General features: G+C 40.9%; 1 protein-coding gene across 2 annotated transcripts; it reads left to right on the top strand.

Annotated features, from left to right (window-relative positions):
* The first annotated feature begins 6263 nt into the window (after positions 1-6263).
* On the top strand, positions 6264-12927 carry LOC138330340 (tripartite motif-containing protein 2-like). Of its 2 annotated transcripts, XM_069277902.1 has the most exons (3): positions 6264-6417; positions 7785-7849; positions 8877-12927. In XM_069277902.1, exon 3 carries the CDS (start codon positions 8904-8906, stop codon positions 10878-10880), a length of 1977 nt encoding a protein of 658 aa, XP_069134003.1. In that variant the 5' UTR covers positions 6264-6417; positions 7785-7849; positions 8877-8903; the 3' UTR covers positions 10881-12927. The 2 variants fall into 2 exon arrangements, with proteins under 2 accessions (XP_069134003.1, XP_069134004.1); XM_069277903.1 differs by lacking the exon at positions 7785-7849 and having other exon boundaries at positions 6288-6417.
* The last annotated feature ends 7601 nt before the right edge of the window (positions 12928-20528 follow it).

Below are 20528 nucleotides of genomic sequence, written 5' to 3'. Positions count from 1 at the left end.
AAGATCAAGGTCATTTAAAAAAACAAATATGGTAGTCCTTCATCCAAGCATGTCACAGACCCAATATCAGGTCTCTAGGTACCTTAATTATTCACAAAAAGTTATTTCAAGTTTTCAGCCTATTTGACCCCTGTTACCTTGGATGAAGGTCAAGGTCATTCATTTGAACAAACTTGGTAGCTCTTTATCCCAGCATGCTACAGGCCCAATATCAGTACCCTGGGCCTTTCGGTTATTGAGAAGAAGTCATTTGAATAAAAAGTTTACGCACGGCGGACGGCGCACGACGACGGACGGTGCATGATGACAATAGGTCAGGGTCAGACATAACGCGGACGTTCGCAACCCATTTTTAACATGGCAATTATATTTGAATGGAAGACACCCGAAATACGGCATACACCAAAATTTCGCGCCTTCGGCGCTCACACGCTAATTTGGCCAATTTGCGTATTCTTTAATTTCCTTTTAGCGGGGGGGGGGGGGGGGGGGTTACAAAATATTGAGGACCTTTGCCAGGTATAGTCCAGTTCTGGGACTATATCATTATCATTGTCGTTTTATTATACGTGGAAACGTTCATGTGTATAACGGCAGATAGTAACCTCTAGAACATCGAGGATGGGAAAACCCATCAGATACCCGTTTCTGGAAATTCAGTTGTAAGGTGCATATCTTCATCGAATTTTATTTAATTTTCATTTTTAAAATTTAACTTTGAGTCCCACAAGTTATTAACTCATCGTTAATGTTACAAAACGGTGAATGTTAAAGGCCCACTACCTTTCCGAAACAAAAAAAAAACAGGTTTAAAAAACTGTAACATAAGAACATTCATATCGGCAGCCTGAAATGAAACAACACCAACCAAATGCAATTTTCCCGGTATAATTTATGTTAATAGTGAATGTTCATTTCGCTGTTTTGCCGTCTGGCTCAGTGATAGTCAACGAACGTGCGTTAATTAGGACGATAATTAATTTTTAATAAAAACAAATCATGCCGATACTGACGATTTTTGTTTGTCTTTTGTTTTGTTTTGTTACAACTACATGCATTACTGAGAAAGAAAACTCTCGATTGGTGCGTTTCCTTACTTCAGTTGCTTTTCATTCCACAATTTGTTTAGTTTAAACATATTCTTTTGCCATAAACGAAACTTAGCAACGCCCTCTTCATTGAAATTTACAACATATATTGATATACATATCATAAGATGGCTCTATATTTTAGATATTATACCATAATTAGTTTTTAAAGAGGAACAGATACGAGAGAAGAAAGAGATAGACAAATAAAGAGAGAGAAAAGAGATAGATTGATAAAGAGAGAAGAAAGAGATAAACAGATAAATATGAAGAGAGGAAGGGGAGTGGATATAACATCAATAGTATATATCTTATATATTATCATTTAAGATACGCTTTATATGTATACAAATTAAAAACTTGGTTCCATGGTCTACCGTATATCATAAAAATCATTTCCAATTCCTATTGGAACTTTTAGAATCAATACCTATAATTGTAAGTTTTGTATTTCTTTCATTATTATATCTGTAATTTTTGGTAAATAATATGTCAAAAGTCCTTCTTGAATCATAAATAATACATATTATATAGTCAGCTAGGGACTTATTCCATGGTCTACAGCGTGCACTCATTTCTATGCACTGTAGATGTAAATATAGTGATTTTTGTTATACTGTCAAAAGTCCTTTTTAGCTCTTATTTGTACTTTTGAAATTAATACATGTGCATAGTTATTCCCAAAATGTAGGTAATTGTTTTGTAAACAAAAATATATAAAAAACCCTTCTTGATTCAAGAAAATTATTGCACATACATGTAAGATATAGTGAGCCAGGGACTTATTTACTCATATCTATGCACCTTGATAAGATAACGTCAAATTTTATTGACACACGAAATACAATTCTCAAACATATTGATAACAGCACAAGTTGTAGTGATAGCGAGACGACATAACAGTTACATTGTTCTGTCGGGGGTAGATTTTGTGATTTTTGACTTAGTTATTGAGGTACCCATTACAGACGAGACGTAAAAGTTATCATCGTTCTGTCGGGAGTTGATATTGTGATTTTTGACTTAGTTAATGAGGTACCCATTACAGGCGAGACGACAAAGTAATCATCGTTCTCTCGAGAGTAGATTTTGTGATTTTTGACTTAGTTATCGAGGTATCTATTAGAGGCGAGACGACAAAGTTATCATCGTTCTGTTGGGGCGACAGGACAATATAATGAAATGACAGAAAGTTACCATCATCGTTAGACAACACGGGTGATCGCATTAGTTATTGAGGTACCCATTAAAGGCGAGACGACAAAGTTATCATCGTTCTGTCGGTAGTATAATTTGTGATTTTTGACTTAGTTATTGAGGTACCAATTAGAGGCGAGACGACAAAGTTATCATCGTTCTGTTGGGGCGACAGGACAATACAATGAAATGACAAAAAGTTACCATCATCGTTACACACCGCAGGTGATCGCACTACGCTACAGGTTGTTCCACCATAGTGTTGTGCGATCACTAGTAGGTCCCCGACGATGAGCCACCATGCATAAGATAAACACTATCATCCTCAATCAGAGTAACCTCCCTTTGTTTCAGAGTCATGAGACGCCGTAACACTCTTTATCTCTGTCGGTATAAGATTGTGTGAGATAGATGTCCATTAGATGTGATAGGACGCACAGGCGCTTACAGATTATGATATAATTATGCGTAAAAGTATAACTGAATAGGGCTATCGATCGACTTGGTCTATAGAATTAATCAGTAGACCTATTCCATTAAACGTTTTACATCGACTTTATATCATAACATGTGATGTGATCATCGCTTGTGATACGGCCCTGCAGGTAGGGCGTTAGAATTGTACCTGCTGCCCCTATTGCATGATCGTAAAAGGCGACTAAATTAAGGATCTTTTCTTTTCTCTTCTTCCTAACTGACTTTATCTTTCCTAATGCTTCCCTTGGCACTGCCTCACTTTTGGCCTTGAGTTGAGCGTTCGCCCCTGTGAGGAAGACTCTGGGTTCTGTCCCCTGGCCGAGACACACCAAAGTCTATAAAAGTGGTAGTTTCTGCTCCTGCTTAGCGCTCAGCATACAGTGAGTGGGACGACTGGTTCGCCCGTTGTCAGTATAATGTGACCGGGTGGGGTGTGTTGCTTGGTGTCTTCGGCGGCATGCTTCAGTGATATAGCACTATAAAAAGGGCAACAGTTCCACTATACAAGAAGACACAACATGAATATACCGCAGTCTCCCAAGACACGCACCTCGCACAACATACACGCAACACACCGCATACATGGGAGGCCGTCCTTACATGGCCATAGCTGTTAATAGGACGTTAATTAATCAAACAAACAAACAAACAAAGTGATACAATACCTTTCTGTTTAGAGTTCAGGAATTTAGACTTTGACTTGTTTACTTATAATTGACACATTATAGTAACTAGAGGTTGCCTTCTCAATCAAATTATTAGACTACCTGTAGTAGCCCCTGGAATATCGAGGATGAGGTTACATTCACAGTCGTAATATATGTAGTTACTCCTGGAATATCGAGGATGGGATTGTCTCCACAGTCGTAATAATCGTAGTTACTCCTGGAATATCAAGGATGGGGTTACCTTCACAGTCGTAATATCTGTAGTAAATCCTGGAATCTCAAGGATGGGGTTACCTTTACAGTCGTTATATCTGTAGTAACCCCTGGAATATCGAGGATGGGGTTACCTTCACAGTCGTTATATCTGTAGTAACTCCTGGAATATCGAAGATGGGGTTACCTTCACAGTCGTAGTAATATCTGTAGTAACTCCTGGAATATAGAGGATGGGTTAACCTTCACAGTCGTTATATCTGTAGTAACTCCTGGAATATCAAGGATAGGGCTACCTTCACAGTCGTTATATCTGTAGTAACTCCTGGAATATCAAGGATGGGGTTACCTTCACAGTCGTAATATCTGTAGTAAATCCTGGAATATCAAGGATGGGGTTACCTTCACAGTCGTTATATCTGTAGTAACTCCTGGAATATCAAGGATGGGGTTACCTTCACAGTCGTTATATCTGTAGTAAATCCTGGAATATCGAGGATGGTGTTACCTTCACAGTCGTTATATCTGTAGTAACTCCTGGAATATCAAGGATGGGGTTACCTTCACAGTCGTAATATCTGTAGTAACCCCTGGAATATAGAGGATGGGGTTACCTTCACATTCGTTATATCTGTAGTAACTCCTGGAATATCAAGGATGGGGTTACCTTCACAGTCGTAATATCTGTAGTAACCCCTGGAATATAGAGGATGGGGCTACCTTCACAGTCGTTATATCTGTAGTAACTCCTGGAATATCGAGGATGTGGTTACCTTCACAGTCGTAATATCTGTAGTAACTCCTGGAATATCGAGGATGGTGTTACATTCATTGTCGTAATATATGTAGTAACCCCTTGGATATCAAGGATGGGGTTACCTTCACAGTCGTTATATCTGTAGTAACTCCTGGAATATCAAGGATGGGGTTACCTTCACAGTCGTTATATCTGTAGTAACTCCTGGAATATCGAAGATGGGGTAACCTTCACAGTCGTAATATCTGTAGTAACTCCTGGAATATCAAGGATGGGGTTACCTTCACAGTCGTTATATCTGTAGTCACCCCTGGAATATCGAAGATGGGGTTACCTTCACAGTCGTTATATCTGTAGTAACTCCTGGAATATCGAGGATGGGGTTACCTTCACAGTCGTTATATCTGTAGTAACTCCTGGAATATCGAAGATGGGGTTACCTTCACAGTCGTTATATCTGTAGTAACTCCTGGAATATCGAAGATGGGGTTACCTTCACAGTCGTTATATCTGTAGTAACTCCTGGAATATCGAAGATGGGGTTACCTTCACAGTCGTTATATCTGTAGTAACTCCTGGAATATCGAGGATGGGGTTACCTTCACAGTCGTAATATCTGTAGTAACCCCTGGAATATCGAGGATGGGGTTACCTTCGCAGTCGTAATATCTGTAGTAACTCCTGGAATATCGAAGATGGGGTTACCTTCACAGTCGTTATATCTGTAGTAACTCCTGGAATATCGAAGATGGGGTTACCTTCACAGTCGTTATATCTGTAGTAACTCCTGGAATATCGAGGATGGGGTTACCTTCACAGTCGTTATATCTGTAGTAACTCCTGGAATATCGAGGATGGGGTTACCTTCACAGTCGTAATATCTGTAGTAACCCCTGGAATATCGAGGATGGGGTTACCTTCACAGTCGTAATATCTGTAGTAACTCCTGGAATATCGAGGATGGGGTTACCTTCACAGTCGTAATATCTGTAGTAACTCCTGGAATATCGAGGATGGGGTTACCTTCACAGTCGTAATATCTGTAGTAACCCCTGGAATATCGAGGATGGGGTTACCTTCACTGTCGTAATATCTGTAGTAACCCCTGGAATATCGAGGATGGGGTTACCTTCACTGTCGTAATATCTGTAGTAACCCCTGGAATATCGAGGATGGGGTTACCTTCACAGTCGTAATATATTTGAGCTACTTCTCAAGTGTTTTGAATTTGGATTAGGTGCATGAACTGGAAATACAGAGAGCGGCATGCCATTTTGATTTCTTCAGACATTTCGTCTTTCCGCTTTAGTGTGTTCCAAAATACGCTATTCAAAATCGAAAAATAACAAATACCTGTAGACGAAAAGGACGAACAAGCAAACATTTACCACAACGAAATAAGAAAAAAAACGAAGAAAAAAGACGCCGAAGCGTAACGTTAAAACACTTTCTTTGGTTTAGCTTTAGCATTCGCCTTTCGGTATTATTTGAATATCCTTTCAACCAAATGGTTTTACATACATCAATTCAGATACTTGTCTGGTGAGGTTTCAGTCTCATTGAAGTCTCGTTTCAACCTTGATCGAAGAGATTTTGTGATTTTTAAAAACTAAATGTCTCTATTTTTAGATGTATAAAACACGAGACTTCTATTTTTGGTAGAATTATATACTGTACAATAATTTTTAAAAAATGGCTTATTTGTCGGTCATTTTAAGAATGTGTTCTTCTTACGCCTAGTATGAAGACGGAATTTCACCTCTTTTTACTTCAAAATGTTCACTTGAGTCACCAGTATGGCCACATTTTAGATCTAGACCCCTAAAATGTCAAAAATGTTCTATTGGGTCCATATTGATATAAACTGTGATTAATTCCCAGATCCCTGTGGTGCCCATTATAGTGATTTCCGGAATTGACCGAGGATTGCCGAATATCACTCAACTTTAGGTCACGGAGACAGACACACCGGTCTATATCACCTGACATGAAGTTGAAGTTTTGGCCAATATTGACGGTAAGTTATGTTAGATAAGTTAAGGATATAACTCTTTAACATCATCTCACTGACATAACTCGATATATAAAGTTTGTGTTAACAACAAAAACGTACATTAAAGTAAGTTTATATCCTGTAATAGGTCGGTTATTGTGATTATATTATGGCCGTGTTAGATATATGCAAACCGAAAGTGGATGTAATGCACAGCGCTTATATCTATTGAGTAGGCGTATAATCACAAGGTACACCGTCCTATATCTGACCTGAATTTCACGCGTTTATCAATATTGACGGTAAGCGCTTACATACATTTTGTATTTCAGATATTTAAAATATGATTGTATCTACGTATATGTTACCATGATAGTTTGACGTTCTTTAAGTAATGTATAGTGTTAAATTAGATACCACCAGTTTGCTATATTTAAGCATTGGTTGTCATATTTTTGACACGCATTGTTGTGTAATATACATTGGGTGTTCTAGCATATTCAATGTTGCGCGCTAGCGCACCATGATATATTACTACAACGCCCAATATATGTTACACATCAATGCATGCCAAAATATGACTATCAATGCTTTTATCTACATTAAAGTATTCCCGTTTTTAAGGGGAAATAGTTAAAAACTAAAGTGTGAAAATAACACTTCTACGGCTCCAAAGAGAAAATATATCATTTGATATGAAAGTGAGTCAGTGTATTCCGATGTTTTCCCATGGACAACCGACTATACAATAGCAGTTGATGAAAAAGTCATATAGGTAAAGCTGATATACAAAGATAAATAAAATACCTCAATCTATTTAAAATATTTTAATTAGAATATATTTTCACATTGATCCATTTTAAGAATATTTCAATATGTTTTAATGAATTATCACACAGAATTAAACCTAGTCTTTTCGTGTCCTCTTTAATTCTGATGAAGGTGTTAGTATGCCAGAGCCTAAGTGACAATGTTGATATTGAAAATTATCATACATTGGGTTCAGTAGCAACATATAGGTACTGTGCACTGGCAATGTAAATATAAAAACAACAGGAATAAAATGCATCATTGGCCAAATTTTATATAGTATATAAAAACGTCAAGCTTCTGTGATGTTACATAGATAAAAAAAGACAGGAAATCTTAACCCCACGTGACTACCACTCTTTGTTTATTTAGGTTTGTGATATAGCCATGTTATTATTTATGTATGAAAAAATATATTCGGTAAGACAGGAGGCTATTTATTGTAATTATTTTCTCAACTTGTAGCAGAGAACTTTAACATCCACCGTGTTAGGATGTTTGATACTTTCCGCCCACCGTCATTTTTGTCTATCTATTGTAGTTCCTTTGACAAATGCCAAAATAATTTATATTTAATTAAGGAAGAACGACGGCTACAGGACGTCACTCTGAAGAACGCAACGTTTTGGTGATAACGTTAGAGAAGGTACGTACATTATATTGACTCAATCTGTAATGCAATGCACTCCATGCAATATTCTTTTGTTTTCTAAAGCATCTCTGACTTTACTCGTTTTTAACTGATTTTACACACAAATACATAGTGTACATAAGGTATCACCCAATTTCCCACTAGCCAATGTTCCGGATTTGTTCTTCATCACATAAATGTTTGCACACCATATATAGAAGTTGTACATCACATAAAGATGTTAAAATAAACTTTCAATATGACTACCTATGATAATAGAAAAGCCCGCACCGAATATAACGATTTAATGACCGCGTATAGTAGAAAATGTAACGAATATTATAAAAGCACTGCATATAATGATACATCTGCAGCATATAAAGACATATGTTTCAAATATAAAGACATATCTATCGCATATACAGTAAAATCAACTGCATATAAGGATATATTGGATATGATCCGATTTTATACTATTCCTCTTGGTAAATACGCTGTCACGTGGAGGGCGATATTTAGCGTATTGACTAGATATTTAAATTTTCAGAACGCATATTGACTCGATGTTTCTATTTTTAGAAATATCGATCAATATTGTGATGTCACACCTGATATTCCTATTGACGTGGCGTCATTCCCAAGTCGATATTGCGATTATTACGTCACAATACCCCGTCGTCCATGCATTTCTAAATTGCACGAAGCAAACATTTTGACAATATCTAATATAAAAATTAAAGAACTTTGATTCAGTCCATAAGGTGTTATACCGCCCTGGTAGAGTAGCTACGCCCTCGGTCGCTATTTTATTCTACCAATGCGTTATAACCTCAGACCTACCGATTATAATGATATAAACCATAATATTGGGCACACATTCTATGTAAATTGACACTATTGTATAAGAACAGATATCAAATATTACAATAACAAATATGCCATGTGTTATTGTATTTTATAGGTTCGGTAATTAAACTGTGGGGTTGATATATTTTATTTTAAAAAAATCTTTAAAAAGCTGCATCGTTGTTTTCTGTTTCAGGATACCTAATCATCGACTGATACCGTCATGGCAGAAGGTGGTCCCAATCAGGAATCGATCCCTAAAGACAGTAATCAGTCGGACTCACACCTCCTGGAGTGCCCGATCTGTCTGGAACAGCTTCACCAGCCAAGATGTCTACCATGTCACCATTCTCTTTGTCAGGAATGTCTGAGTACTTACATCACCAGTGAGGTGTCGGGGAAGAGGGATACGGCGACTACCTTTACTTGTCCGGTATGTAGAACACTTACTCACCCTATTGATAAGACTGAGGATAAGGACAAATGGGCCGAGCAGTTTCCTGTAGACAAAGTTGTCATGGAGTTGATACAAATGAAGAGCGGTTCAACAGAGAGTCACTACTGTACGTATTGTGAAAAAACTAAAGACAAGAAGGTTCTGGCTCAGTTCTGGTGTAAGACTACCCAGTGTTTGTTTTGCGAGTCTTGTAAACTAAATCACCATGATATCATACACCCCAACTGTGATGGTATGGATATCAGAGCTTCCGGTGGTAACCTTTTACTACGATCAGAAACACTGACCAAGAAATGCGACAAACACAATGAGAAGATGGATTACTTTTGCGTCGATCATAAAACTTTCGGCTGCACCAAATGTATAACAGTCGGTCACAGGAAATGCAACGATGTAGCAACCACTGAAGATTACTGTAGTACATTGGACAGAAACTCAACACTCAAAGAAACGACGACCTACCTACAAAAGGCTACTGACTCACTGGAATCGGCGGTAAAGAACTTCCAGCAATATTTACAGAGCATTGCAGACGACAAGGAGTCGGCATTACAGAGCATCGACGATATGGAAGAACGGTTCATCCAACGAATGAAAGAAATGAAGAAGGAAATCACAGATGATTTGATAGCTAAGTACAAAGTGGAGAGTGACAATCTGAAGGCGACAAGTCAAAAGTGTGAACGACTGAAGATCGCTATGCAGAATACAATGGAATCAACTGCTACAGCCCGGCAGCAGAACGACCACATGGGTACGATTTTATTGTACCAGAGAGGACAAACAGAGCTGGATGCTTGGAAAGATTTAGTCAAAGAGATGAGGATGACGAGCTCTATTGTCAGTCTTAAGCACGAAGCAGAATTTGATGGAACAAGTCTGAACTTTGGTAAAATTGTCGTCCAGAAGCAACAGAGACAATTTACAGATGTCCCAGGCCTAACCAAACCTTTATCAGAATGTGAACTAAAGGAGGTAAGAAAAGTGAACATAAAAATGAAATCAGATCGGTCCAATTGTGATGCTCGTGGAGTTGTTATCACTCCTGACGGCAGTATTGTTGTAGGAGATTATAACAATCAGAAGCTGAAATTAATCAACACTGACGGAGATGTTGTGGATGAGTTGAAGGTGAATGGAATACCTTATGATTTGTGTTTGGTAGACAACACTACTGTTGCAGCTGCGATAGGTAATGGTGTACATGTGGTGACAGTTACATCCTCTAAACTTACATTATCGAATGTAATAAACATTGGGAAAACATGTTACGGTATAACGTACAGAAATGGAGAGTTCATCGTGAGTTCAGGTACAGAAGTGTACCGGGTGACAAAGGACGGTAAGACACAGATGCTACAACAATGCCCTAATTGTATATACGCATTATCTCAAGACCACCGTACCGGGACTCTCTTCCTTCCTTACCACATCAACAATCCTGGAGGTACGGCCGTCGGTAGTCTGTCTACTGACAATCTATACAAGGACGTGTTGAATGTAGGTATAGTACGCTACGCATATGGAGTGGATGTGGACATGGAGAGTAACGTCTATGTCTGTGGATGGGAGTCAAACAACGTGGTACAGATGTCTGGGGACGGGACAAACGTCAGGGAACTGTTAACAGCAGCGGACGGTATCACAAAACCGCTAGCTATATTCGTGTATGGTGATAAGCTTGTTTTGACGAATCAGTCAAGATCAGATCGCAATTCTATTCGCTTATTTCAGTTGATCTGACCACTTTGATAAAACAACTTTTGTGATGACATTTTCCCTTTGTACTTATATATCACTATCAGGACTGTTAGGTCTATACTTTTCATTTGAGTCAAAATGTAATGTCACCAGGTTAAACCATTCTTGCAAGATGCAGTAAGTTTAAAGTAATCTAGTTAAAGTTAGGTTCAGCAATATTTCGCAATACAAACTCCTTTATTTTTTTCATATTTTGTATTCTGCTGAAGGCTTGTACCGTCCCTTCTTCGCAGGAATCTGTGACCTTATGATTTTAGCTTTGATTTCATTTTCATTGATGTAACATGGTAGTAAATTGGCTCAAGTTAATCGGATATATTACCATATCAGGACTTAGGTCAATATTCAATGTATCACAATTATAAAAAGTAAATTATTTTGTAAGTTAAATATAGGAATACAGTCTATCAGATTACATAACTGATGTCCATAATTACTGATAAATACAAACAGGAGGCAAAATAACTGTCCATAATATTTACATTAGAATTGTCCCAGCCGCTGATCATTTTACAAGATTAATTTGATAAAAGATTTTACGGTTTTATTTTATGCTTCATCTTAAAATTTGCACTTATAGTGTTAGTACATAAGTTATGATATCGAATGTGGTTTGTGGCTTCCTATAACACCATGCCTTGTTCCCGAGGGGGAGGGGGCGTTACATTGATGCCGTTGAACATATATATTTCCACATCAAGACTTTGGTCAATATTCAATGTATGACAATTTTAAAAAAAAGTCATTTATTTTCTTTAAAGAATACCATTAGATTAGATAACTGGTCGTAATAATTACCGATAGATGCACACAAGATGCAAAATAACTGTCCATTATAATTAACATACAATTGTCCTAACCGGTCATCATTTTAATTAGATTAGAAATATAGTGTTAGTACATAATTGATAATATTGAAGGTGTCTGTTCTTTCCTATGCCTCGTCCCCGAGAGGGAGTTAGAGTTACAATGATGTCATTGACATTTTGGACGCGGTATGTAAGCCCTGTGCTTATAGCTATGTATGGTATACATACGATAGTTTTATTTAATAATCAAGATTTTAAGTATTCATCAATTTTATTGCTTTTATTTGGTTTTCTTAAACTCAATCATTAAATTCTATTAGCATTATCTTCATGTATGTATGATAAAACGAAACATTAAAGATTAGAACTTAAGTATGATTTAACGGTTAATTTGAATACGGAGTCTTACGAGGAAGTTGTTTATATGGAGATAGCCAGATTGACCACTTTTAGCCCCGACCTTAAGGCCTTCAAACCATTTGTACAGCTTTGAATTTCCACCCCAAAAGGATGTTCCCAATGCAATATATTCAGAGAAGTTGTTTATATAGAAATAGCCACACTGACCCCTTTTGACCCCCTGGAGGTCAGTCCAATCATCTGTTTAATTTTAAGTTATAAAGATGCTACCAGTCGAAGTTTGTAAAAATCCTACAAGCGATTTTGAAGAATTCGAATGGACGCCGCGGTATCACATAAGCTCACCTTGGTCCTTTGGAGTAACTTTATTTAATATATTTTAGTTGTATTCCACAAATCTATGTTTTATTTCAATTACATCAGATGGAACTAATGTGCTCAAAACATTTTACATAATGTAACCAGCATTTTATACCGTGTATTGTAATATACATTTTTATCACATAATTCGCCTGATATCCTGATATTTTCACCTGTGTAATATTTTTGCATTTGTCATTTGCTGTGTCAACTGTGAGCAGGAAATTCACTGAGACGTCATAACAGAAGCAATTAAGTGACGTCAGGATTTCGAGGGCAGCGGAACAAAATGGCTGTTTTGCAAGAACATTTTGATGTTGAAGTTCTTTGAAAAAGTACCTGAAATGTGTGTTTCATCTCGAAATTATGATTCTTTTTGCTCGCCAAGGATTGTAAAAAATCATTAAACCCCAAATGAAATGAACACTCATTTAAGATCCTATATATGGTGTATGCAATTCATATTACATTTGGAAATAAAATGAAATTGAAATGAAAAATAGTGCTTGGACCAATTTGTATTCAGATATTTAAAACCCAATCTGATTAAAATACAGATCCTTATTATCACTACATTTGATAAGAGGATCTGAAAAAATCCCATTAGGGGTCATGTCCGGATGACCTTTGGAAATGGCCAATCAAACTTGAAACAAGAGGCCCAGAGGGCCTGTATCGCTCACCTGGTTTGTAATGCCAAGTAATGTTCTGAATACAGGTTCATTGTTTCTTTTTTGAAGGAATTTTAATATTAACCTCTAAGTCCCCTATTGGGCCCCACCCCTCCTGCCCCCAGGGGGTCAGAGCCAAAGTTCTGTTCTCCTTCCCCAAAGGATGTTTATGGCCAAATTTGGTCACAATCCAAGCAAAACTCTAGGACAAGTAGCGATTTATAGGATTTACCTCTATTTCCCCTATTGGGCCCCATCCGTCCTGCCCCCGGGGGGCCAGAGCCAAAATTTATACAAGTTCTGTTCCCCTTTCCCCATGGATGTTTGTGGCCAAATTTGGTTACATTCCATGCAGAACTCTATGACTAGTAGCGATTTAAAGGATTTACCTCTATTTCCTCTATTGGGCCCCACCTCTCCTGCCCCCAGGGTGTCAGAGCAAAAATTTATACAAGTTCTGTTTCCCTTCCACCCAGGGTGTTTGTGGCCAAATTTGGTTAAAATACGCGCAGAACTCTATGACTAGTAGCGATTTAAAGGATTTACCTCTATTTCCCCTATTGGGCCCCGCCCCTCCTGCCCCCGGGGGGTCAGAGCCAAAATTTATACAAGTTCTGTTTCCCTTCCCGCAACGATGTCTGTGGCCAAATTTGGTTACAATACGTGCAGAACTCTATGACTAGAAGCGATTTAAAGGATTTACCTCTATTTCCCCTATTCAGCCCTGCCCCTCCTGCCCCCGGGGGGTCAGAGCCAAAATTTATACAAGTTCTGTTTCCCTTCCCGCAAGGATGTCTGTGGCCAAATTTGGTTACAATCCTTTTAGAACTCTAGGACAAGTAGCGATTTATAGAATTTACCTTTATTTCCCCTATTGGCCCCCCCTCCTGTCCCCAGGGGGTCAGAGCCAAAATTTATACAAGTTCTGTTCCCCCTCCCACAAGGATGTTTATGGCCAAATTTGGTTACAATCCATGCAGAACTCTATGACTAGTAGCGATTTAAAGGATTTACCTCTATTTCCCCTATTCAGCCCTGCCCCTCCTGCCCCCGGGGGGTCAGAGCCAAAATTTATACAAGTTCTGTTTCCCTTCCCGCAAGGATGTCTGTGGCCAAATTTGGTTACAATCCTTTTAGAACTCTAGGACAAGTAGCGATTTATAGAATTTACCTCTATTTCCCCTATTGGGCCCCGCCCCTTCTGCCCCTGGGGGATCAGAGCCAAAATTTATACAAGTTCTTTTCCACTTCCCCCAAGGATGTTTGAGGCTAATTTTGGTTACAATCCATGTAGAAATCTAGGACAAGTAGCGATTTAAAGAATTACCTCTATTTCCCCTATTGGGCCCCGCCTCTCCTGCCCCCGGGGGGTCAGAGCCAAAATTTATACAAGTTCTGTTCCCCCTCACCCAAGGATGTTTGTGGCTAATTTTGGTTACAATCCATGCAGAACTCTAGGACAAGTAGCGATTTAAAGGATTTACCTCTATTTCCCCTATTGGGCCCCGCCCCTCCTGCCCCCAGGGGGTCAGAGCCAAAATTTATACAAGTTCTGTTCCCCCTCCCCCAAGGATGTTTGTGGCCAAATTTGGTTACATTCCATGCAGAACTCTAGGACAAGTAGCGATTTAAAGGATTTACCTCTATTTCCCCTATTGGGCCCCGCCCCTCCTGCCCCCGGGGGGTCAGAGCTAAAATTTATACAAGTTCTGTTTCCCTTCCCGCAAGGATGTATGTGGCCAAATTTGGTTACAATCCATGTAGAACTCTATGACTAGTAGCGATTTAAAGGATTTACCTCTATTTCCCCTATTGGGCCCCGCCCCTCCTGCCCCTGGGGGATCAGAGCCAAAATTTATACAAGTTCTGTTCCCCTTCCCCCAAGGATGTTTGAGGCTAATTTTGGTTACAATCCATACAGAAATCTAGGACAAGTAGGGATTTAAAGAATTACCTCTATTTCCCCTATTGGGCCCCGCCCCTCCTGCCTCCGGGGGGTCAGAGCCAAAATTTATACAAGTTCTGTTCCCCCTCACCCAAGGATGTTTGTGGCTAATTTTGGTTACAATCCATGCAGAACTCTAGGACAAGTAGCGATTTAAAGAATTTACCTCTATTTCCTCTATTGGGCCCCGCCCCTCCTGCCCCCAGGGGGTCAGAGCCAAAATTTATACAAGTTCTGTTCCCCCTCCCCCAAGGATGTTTGTGGCCAAATTTGGTTACATCCCATGCAGAACTCTAGGACAAGTAGCGATTTAAAGGATTTACCTCTATTTCCCCTATTCAGCCCTGCCCCCGGGGGGTCAGAGCCAAAATTTATACAAGTTCTGTTTCCCTTCCCGCAAGGATGTCTGTGGCCAAATTTGGTTACAATCCTTTTAGAACTCTAGGACAAGTAGCGATTTATAGAATTTACCTTTATTTCCCCTATTGGCCCCCCCCCTCCTGTCCCCAGGGGGTCAGAGCCAAAATTTATACAAGTTCTGTTCCCCTTCCCACAAGGATGTTTATGGCCAAATTTGGTTACAATCCATGCAGAACTCTATGACTAGTAGCGATTTAAAGGATTTACCTCTATTTCCCCTATTCAGCCCTGCCCCTCCTGCCCCCGGGGGGTCAGAGCCAAAATTTATACAAGTTCTGTTTCCCTTCCCGCAAGGATGTCTGTGGCCAAATTTGGTTACAATCCTTTTAGAACTCTAGGACAAGTAGCGATTTATAGAATTTACCTCTATTTCCCCCTATTGGGCCCCGCCCCCTTCTGCCCCCGGGGGATCAGAGCCAAAATTTATACAAGTTCTGTTCCCCTTCCCCCAAGGATGTTTGTGGCTAATTTTGGTTACAATCCATGCAGAACTCTAGGACAAGTAGCGATTTAAAGAATTTACCTCTATTTCCCCTATTGGGCCCCGCCCCTCCTGCCCCCGGGGGGTCAGAGCCAAAATTTATACAAGTTCTGTTCCCCCTCACCCAAGGATGTTTGTGGCTAATTTTGGTTACAATCCATGCAGAACTCTAGGACAAGTAGCGATTTAAAGAATTTACCTCTATTTCCCCTATTGGGCCCCGCCCCTCCTGCCCCCGGGGGGTCAGAGCCAAAATTTATACAAGTTCTGTTCCCCCTCCCCCAAGGATGTTTGTGGCCAAATTTGGTTACATTCCATGCAGAACTCTAGGACAAGTAGCGATTTAAAGGATTTACCTCTATTTCCCCTATTGGGCCCCGCCCCTCCTGCCCCCGGGGGGTCAGAGCCAAAATTTATACAAGTTCTGTTTCCCTTCCCGCAAGGATGTATGTGGCCAAATTTGGTTACAATCCATGCAGAACTCTATGACTAGTAGCGATTTAAAGGATTTACCTCTATTTCCCCTATTGGGCCCCGCCCCTCCTGCCCCCGGGGGGTCAGAGCCAAAATTTATACAAGTTCTGTTTCCCTTCCCGCAACGATGTCTGTGGCCAAATTTGGTTACAATACGTGCAGAACTCTATGACTAGAAGCGATTTAAAGGATTTACCTCTATTTCCCCTATTCAGCCCTGCCCCTCCTGCCCCCGGGGGGTCAGAGCCAAAATTTATACAAGTTCTGTTTCCCTTCCCGCAAGGATGTCTGTGGCCAAATTTGGTTACAATCCTTTTAGAACTCTAGGACAAGTAGCGATTTATAGGATTTACCTCTATTTCCCCTATTGGGCCCCGCCCCTCCTGTCCCTGGAGGGTCAGAGCAAAAATTTATACAAGTTCTGTTCCCCTTCCCCCAAGGATGTTTATGGCCAAATTTGGTTACAATCCATGCAGAACTCTATGACTAGTAGCGATTTAAAGGATTTACCTCTATTTCCCCTATTCAGCCCTGCCCATCCTGCCCCCGGGGGGTCAGAGCCAAAATTTATACAAGTTCTGTTTCCCTTCCCGCAAGGATGTCTGTGGCCAAATTTGGTTACAATCCTTTTAGAACTCTAGGACAAGTAGCGATTTAAAGGATTTACCTCTATTTGCCCTATTGGGCCCCGCCCCTCCTGCCCCCGGGGGGTCAGAGCCAAAATTTATACAAGTTCTGTTCCCCTTCCCCCAAGGATGTTTGTGGCCAATTTTGGTTACAATCCATGCAGAACTCTAGGACAAGTAGCGATTTAAAGGATTTACCTCTATTTCCCCTATTGGGCCCCGCCCTCCTGCCCCCGGGGGGTCAGAGCCAAAATTTATACAAGTTCTGTTTCCCTTCCCCAAGGATGTTTTGTGGCCAAAATTTGGTTACAATCCATGCAGAACTCTAGGACAAGTAGCGATTTAAAGAATTTACCTCTATTTCCCCTATTGGGCCCCCCCCCTGCCCCCAGGGGGTCAGAGCCAAAATTTATACAAGTTCTGTTCCCCCTCCCCCAAGGATGTTTGTGGCCAAATTTGGTTACAATCCATGCAGAACTCTAGGACAAGTAGCGATTTAAAGGATTTACCTCTATTTCCCCTATTCAGCCCTGCCCCTCCTGCCCCCGGGGGGTCAGAGCCAAAATTTATACAAGTTCTGTTTCCCTTCCCGCAAGGATGTATTGTGGCCAAATTTGGTTACAATCCTTTTAGAACTCTAGGACAAGTAGCGATTTATAGAATTTACCTCTATTTCCCCTATTGGGCCCCGCCCCTCTGCCCCGGGGGATCAGAGCCAAAATTTATACAAGTTCTGTTTCCACTTCCCCCAAGGATGTTTGAGGCCAAATTTTGGTTACAATCCATGTAGAACTCTAGGACAAGTAGCGATTTAAAGATTTACCTCTATTTCCCCTATTGGGCCCCGCCCCTCCTGCCCCCGGGGGGTCAGAGCCAAAATTTATACAAGTTCTGTTCCCCTTCCCCCAAGGATGTTTGTGGCTAAATTTGGTTACAATCCATGCAGAACTCTAGGACAAGTAGCGATTTAAAGATATTTACCTCTATTTCCCCTATTGGGCCCCGCCCCTCCTGCCCCCAGGGGGTCAGAGCCAAAATTTATACAAGTTCTGTTCCCCCTCCCCCAAGGATGTTTGTGGCCAAATTTGGTTACAATCCATGCAGAACTCTAGGACAAGTAGCGATTTAAAGGATTTACCTCTATTTCCCCTATTGGGCCCGCCCCTCCTGCCCCCGGGGGGTCAGAGCCAAAATTTATACAAGTTCTGTTCCCCTTCCCCAAGGATGTCTGTGGCCAAATTTGGTTACAATCCTTTTAGAACTCTAGGACAAGTAGCGATTTATAGAATTTACCTCTATTTCCCCTATTGGGCCCCCCCCCCTCCTGCCCCCAGGGGGTCAGAGCCAAAATTTATACAAGTTCTGTTCCCCCTCCCACAAGGATGTTTATGGCCAAATTTGGTTACAATCCATGCAGAACTCTATGACTAGTAGCGATTTAAAGGATTTACCTCTATTTCCCCTATTCAGCCCCTGCCCCTCCTGCCCCGGGGGTCAGAGCCAAAATTTATACAAGTTCTGTTTCCCTTCCCGCAAGGATGTCTGTGGCCAAATTTGGTTACAATCCTTTTAGAACTCTAGGACAAGTAGCGATTTATAGAATTTACCTCTATTTCCCCTATTGGGCCCCGCCCCTTCTGCCCCTGGGGGATCAGAGCCAAAATTTATACAAGTTCTTTTCCCTTCCCCCAAGGATGTTTGTGGCTAATTTTGGTTACAATCCATGCAGAACTCTAGGACAAGTAGCGATTTAAAGAATTTACCTCTATTTCCCCTATTGGGCCCCGCCCCTCCTGCCCCCGGGGGGTCAGAGCCAAAATTTATACAAGTTCTGTTCCCCTTCCCCCAAGGATGTTTGTGGCTAATTTTGGTTACAATCCATGCAGAACTCTAGGACAAGTAGCGATTTAAAGAATTTACCTCTATTTCCTCTATTGGGCCCCGCCCCTCCTGCCCCCGGGGGGTCAGAGCCAAAATTTATACAAGTTCTGTTCCCCCTCCCCCAAGGATGTTTGTGGCCAAATTTGGTTACAATCCATGCAGAACTCTAGGACAAGTAGCGATTTAAAGGATTTACCTCTATTTCCCCTATTCAGCCCGCCCCCGCCCGGGGGTCAGAGCCAAAATTTTATACAAGTTCTGTTTCCCTCCCCAAAGGATGTATGTGGCCAAATTTGGTTACAATCCATCCTCTATTAGTAGCGATTTAAAGGATTTACCTCTATTTCCCCTATTCAGCCCTGCCCCTCCTGCCCCCGGGGGGTCAGAGCCAAAATTTATACAAGTTCTGTTTCCCTTCCCGCAACGATGTCTGTGGCCAAATTTGGTTACAATACGTGCAGAACTCTATGACTAGAAGCGATTTAAAGGATTTACCTCTATTTCCCCTATTCAGCCCTCAGCCCCTCCTGCCCCCGGGGGGTCAGAGCCAAAATTTATACAAGTTCTGTTTCCCTTCCCGCAAGGATGTCTGTGGCCAAATTTGGTTACAATCCTTTTAGAACTCTAGGACAAGTAGCGATTTAGCGATTTATAGAATTTACCTTTATTTCCCCTATTGGCCCCCCCTCCTGTCCCCAGGGGGTCAGAGCCAAAATTTATACAAGTTCTGTTCCCCCTCCCACAAGGATGTTTATGGCCAAATTTGGTTACAATCCATGCAGAACTCTATGACTAGTAGCGATTTAAAGGATTTACCTCTATTTCCCCTATTCAGCCCTGCCCCTCCTGCCCCCGGGGGGTCAGAGCCAAAATTTATACAAGTTCTGTTTCCCTTCCCGCAAGGATGTATGTGGCCAAATTTGGTTACAATCCTTTTAGAACTCTAGGACAAGTAGCGATTTATAGAATTTACCTCTATTTCCCCTATTGGGCCCCGCCCCTTCTGCCCCTGGGGGATCAGAGCCAAAATTTATACAAGTTCTTTTCCACTTCCCCCAAGGATGTTTGAGGCTAATTTTGGTTACAATCCATGTAGAACTCTAGGACAAGTAGCGATTTAAAGGATTTACCTCTATTTCCCCTATTGGGCCCCGCCCCTCCTGCCCCCGGGGGGTCAGAGCCAAAATTTATACAAGTTCTGTTCCCCCTCACCCAAGGATGTTTGTGGCTAATTTTGGTTACAATCCATGCAGAACTCTAGGACAAGTAGCGATTTAAAGGATTTACCTCTATTTCCCCTATTGGGCCACGCCTCTCCTGCCCCCGGGGGGTCAGAGCCAAAATTTATACAAGTTCTGTTCCCCCTTCCCCAAGGATGCTTGTGGCCAAATTTGGTTACAATCCATGCAGAACTCTATGACTAGTAGCGATTTAAAGGAAATGTTGACGGACGGAAGGACGGGCGGACGACGGACGACGCGCCATGACATAAAAATTTTACAGTGAATTTCAGGGACGAAATAGTTTAAACAAGAGGCCCAGAGGGCCTGTATCGCTCACCTGGTTTTTTGTTTGTAATTATCACAAGACTCTGACAATTAGA

Source organism: Argopecten irradians, chromosome 8, assembly GCF_041381155.1.
Source record: "Argopecten irradians isolate NY chromosome 8, Ai_NY, whole genome shotgun sequence".
NCBI lineage: Eukaryota > Metazoa > Mollusca > Bivalvia > Pectinida > Pectinidae > Argopecten > Argopecten irradians.
Note: the sequence above shows the minus strand (reverse complement) of the source record. Positions and strands in the feature narration are given on the sequence as shown.

Excerpts from the sequence above, each read along its gene's own strand:
- LOC138330340 (XM_069277902.1), top strand. The coding sequence starts at position 8,904 with ATGGCAGAAGGTGGTCCCAATCAGGAATCGATCCCTAAAGACAGTAAT.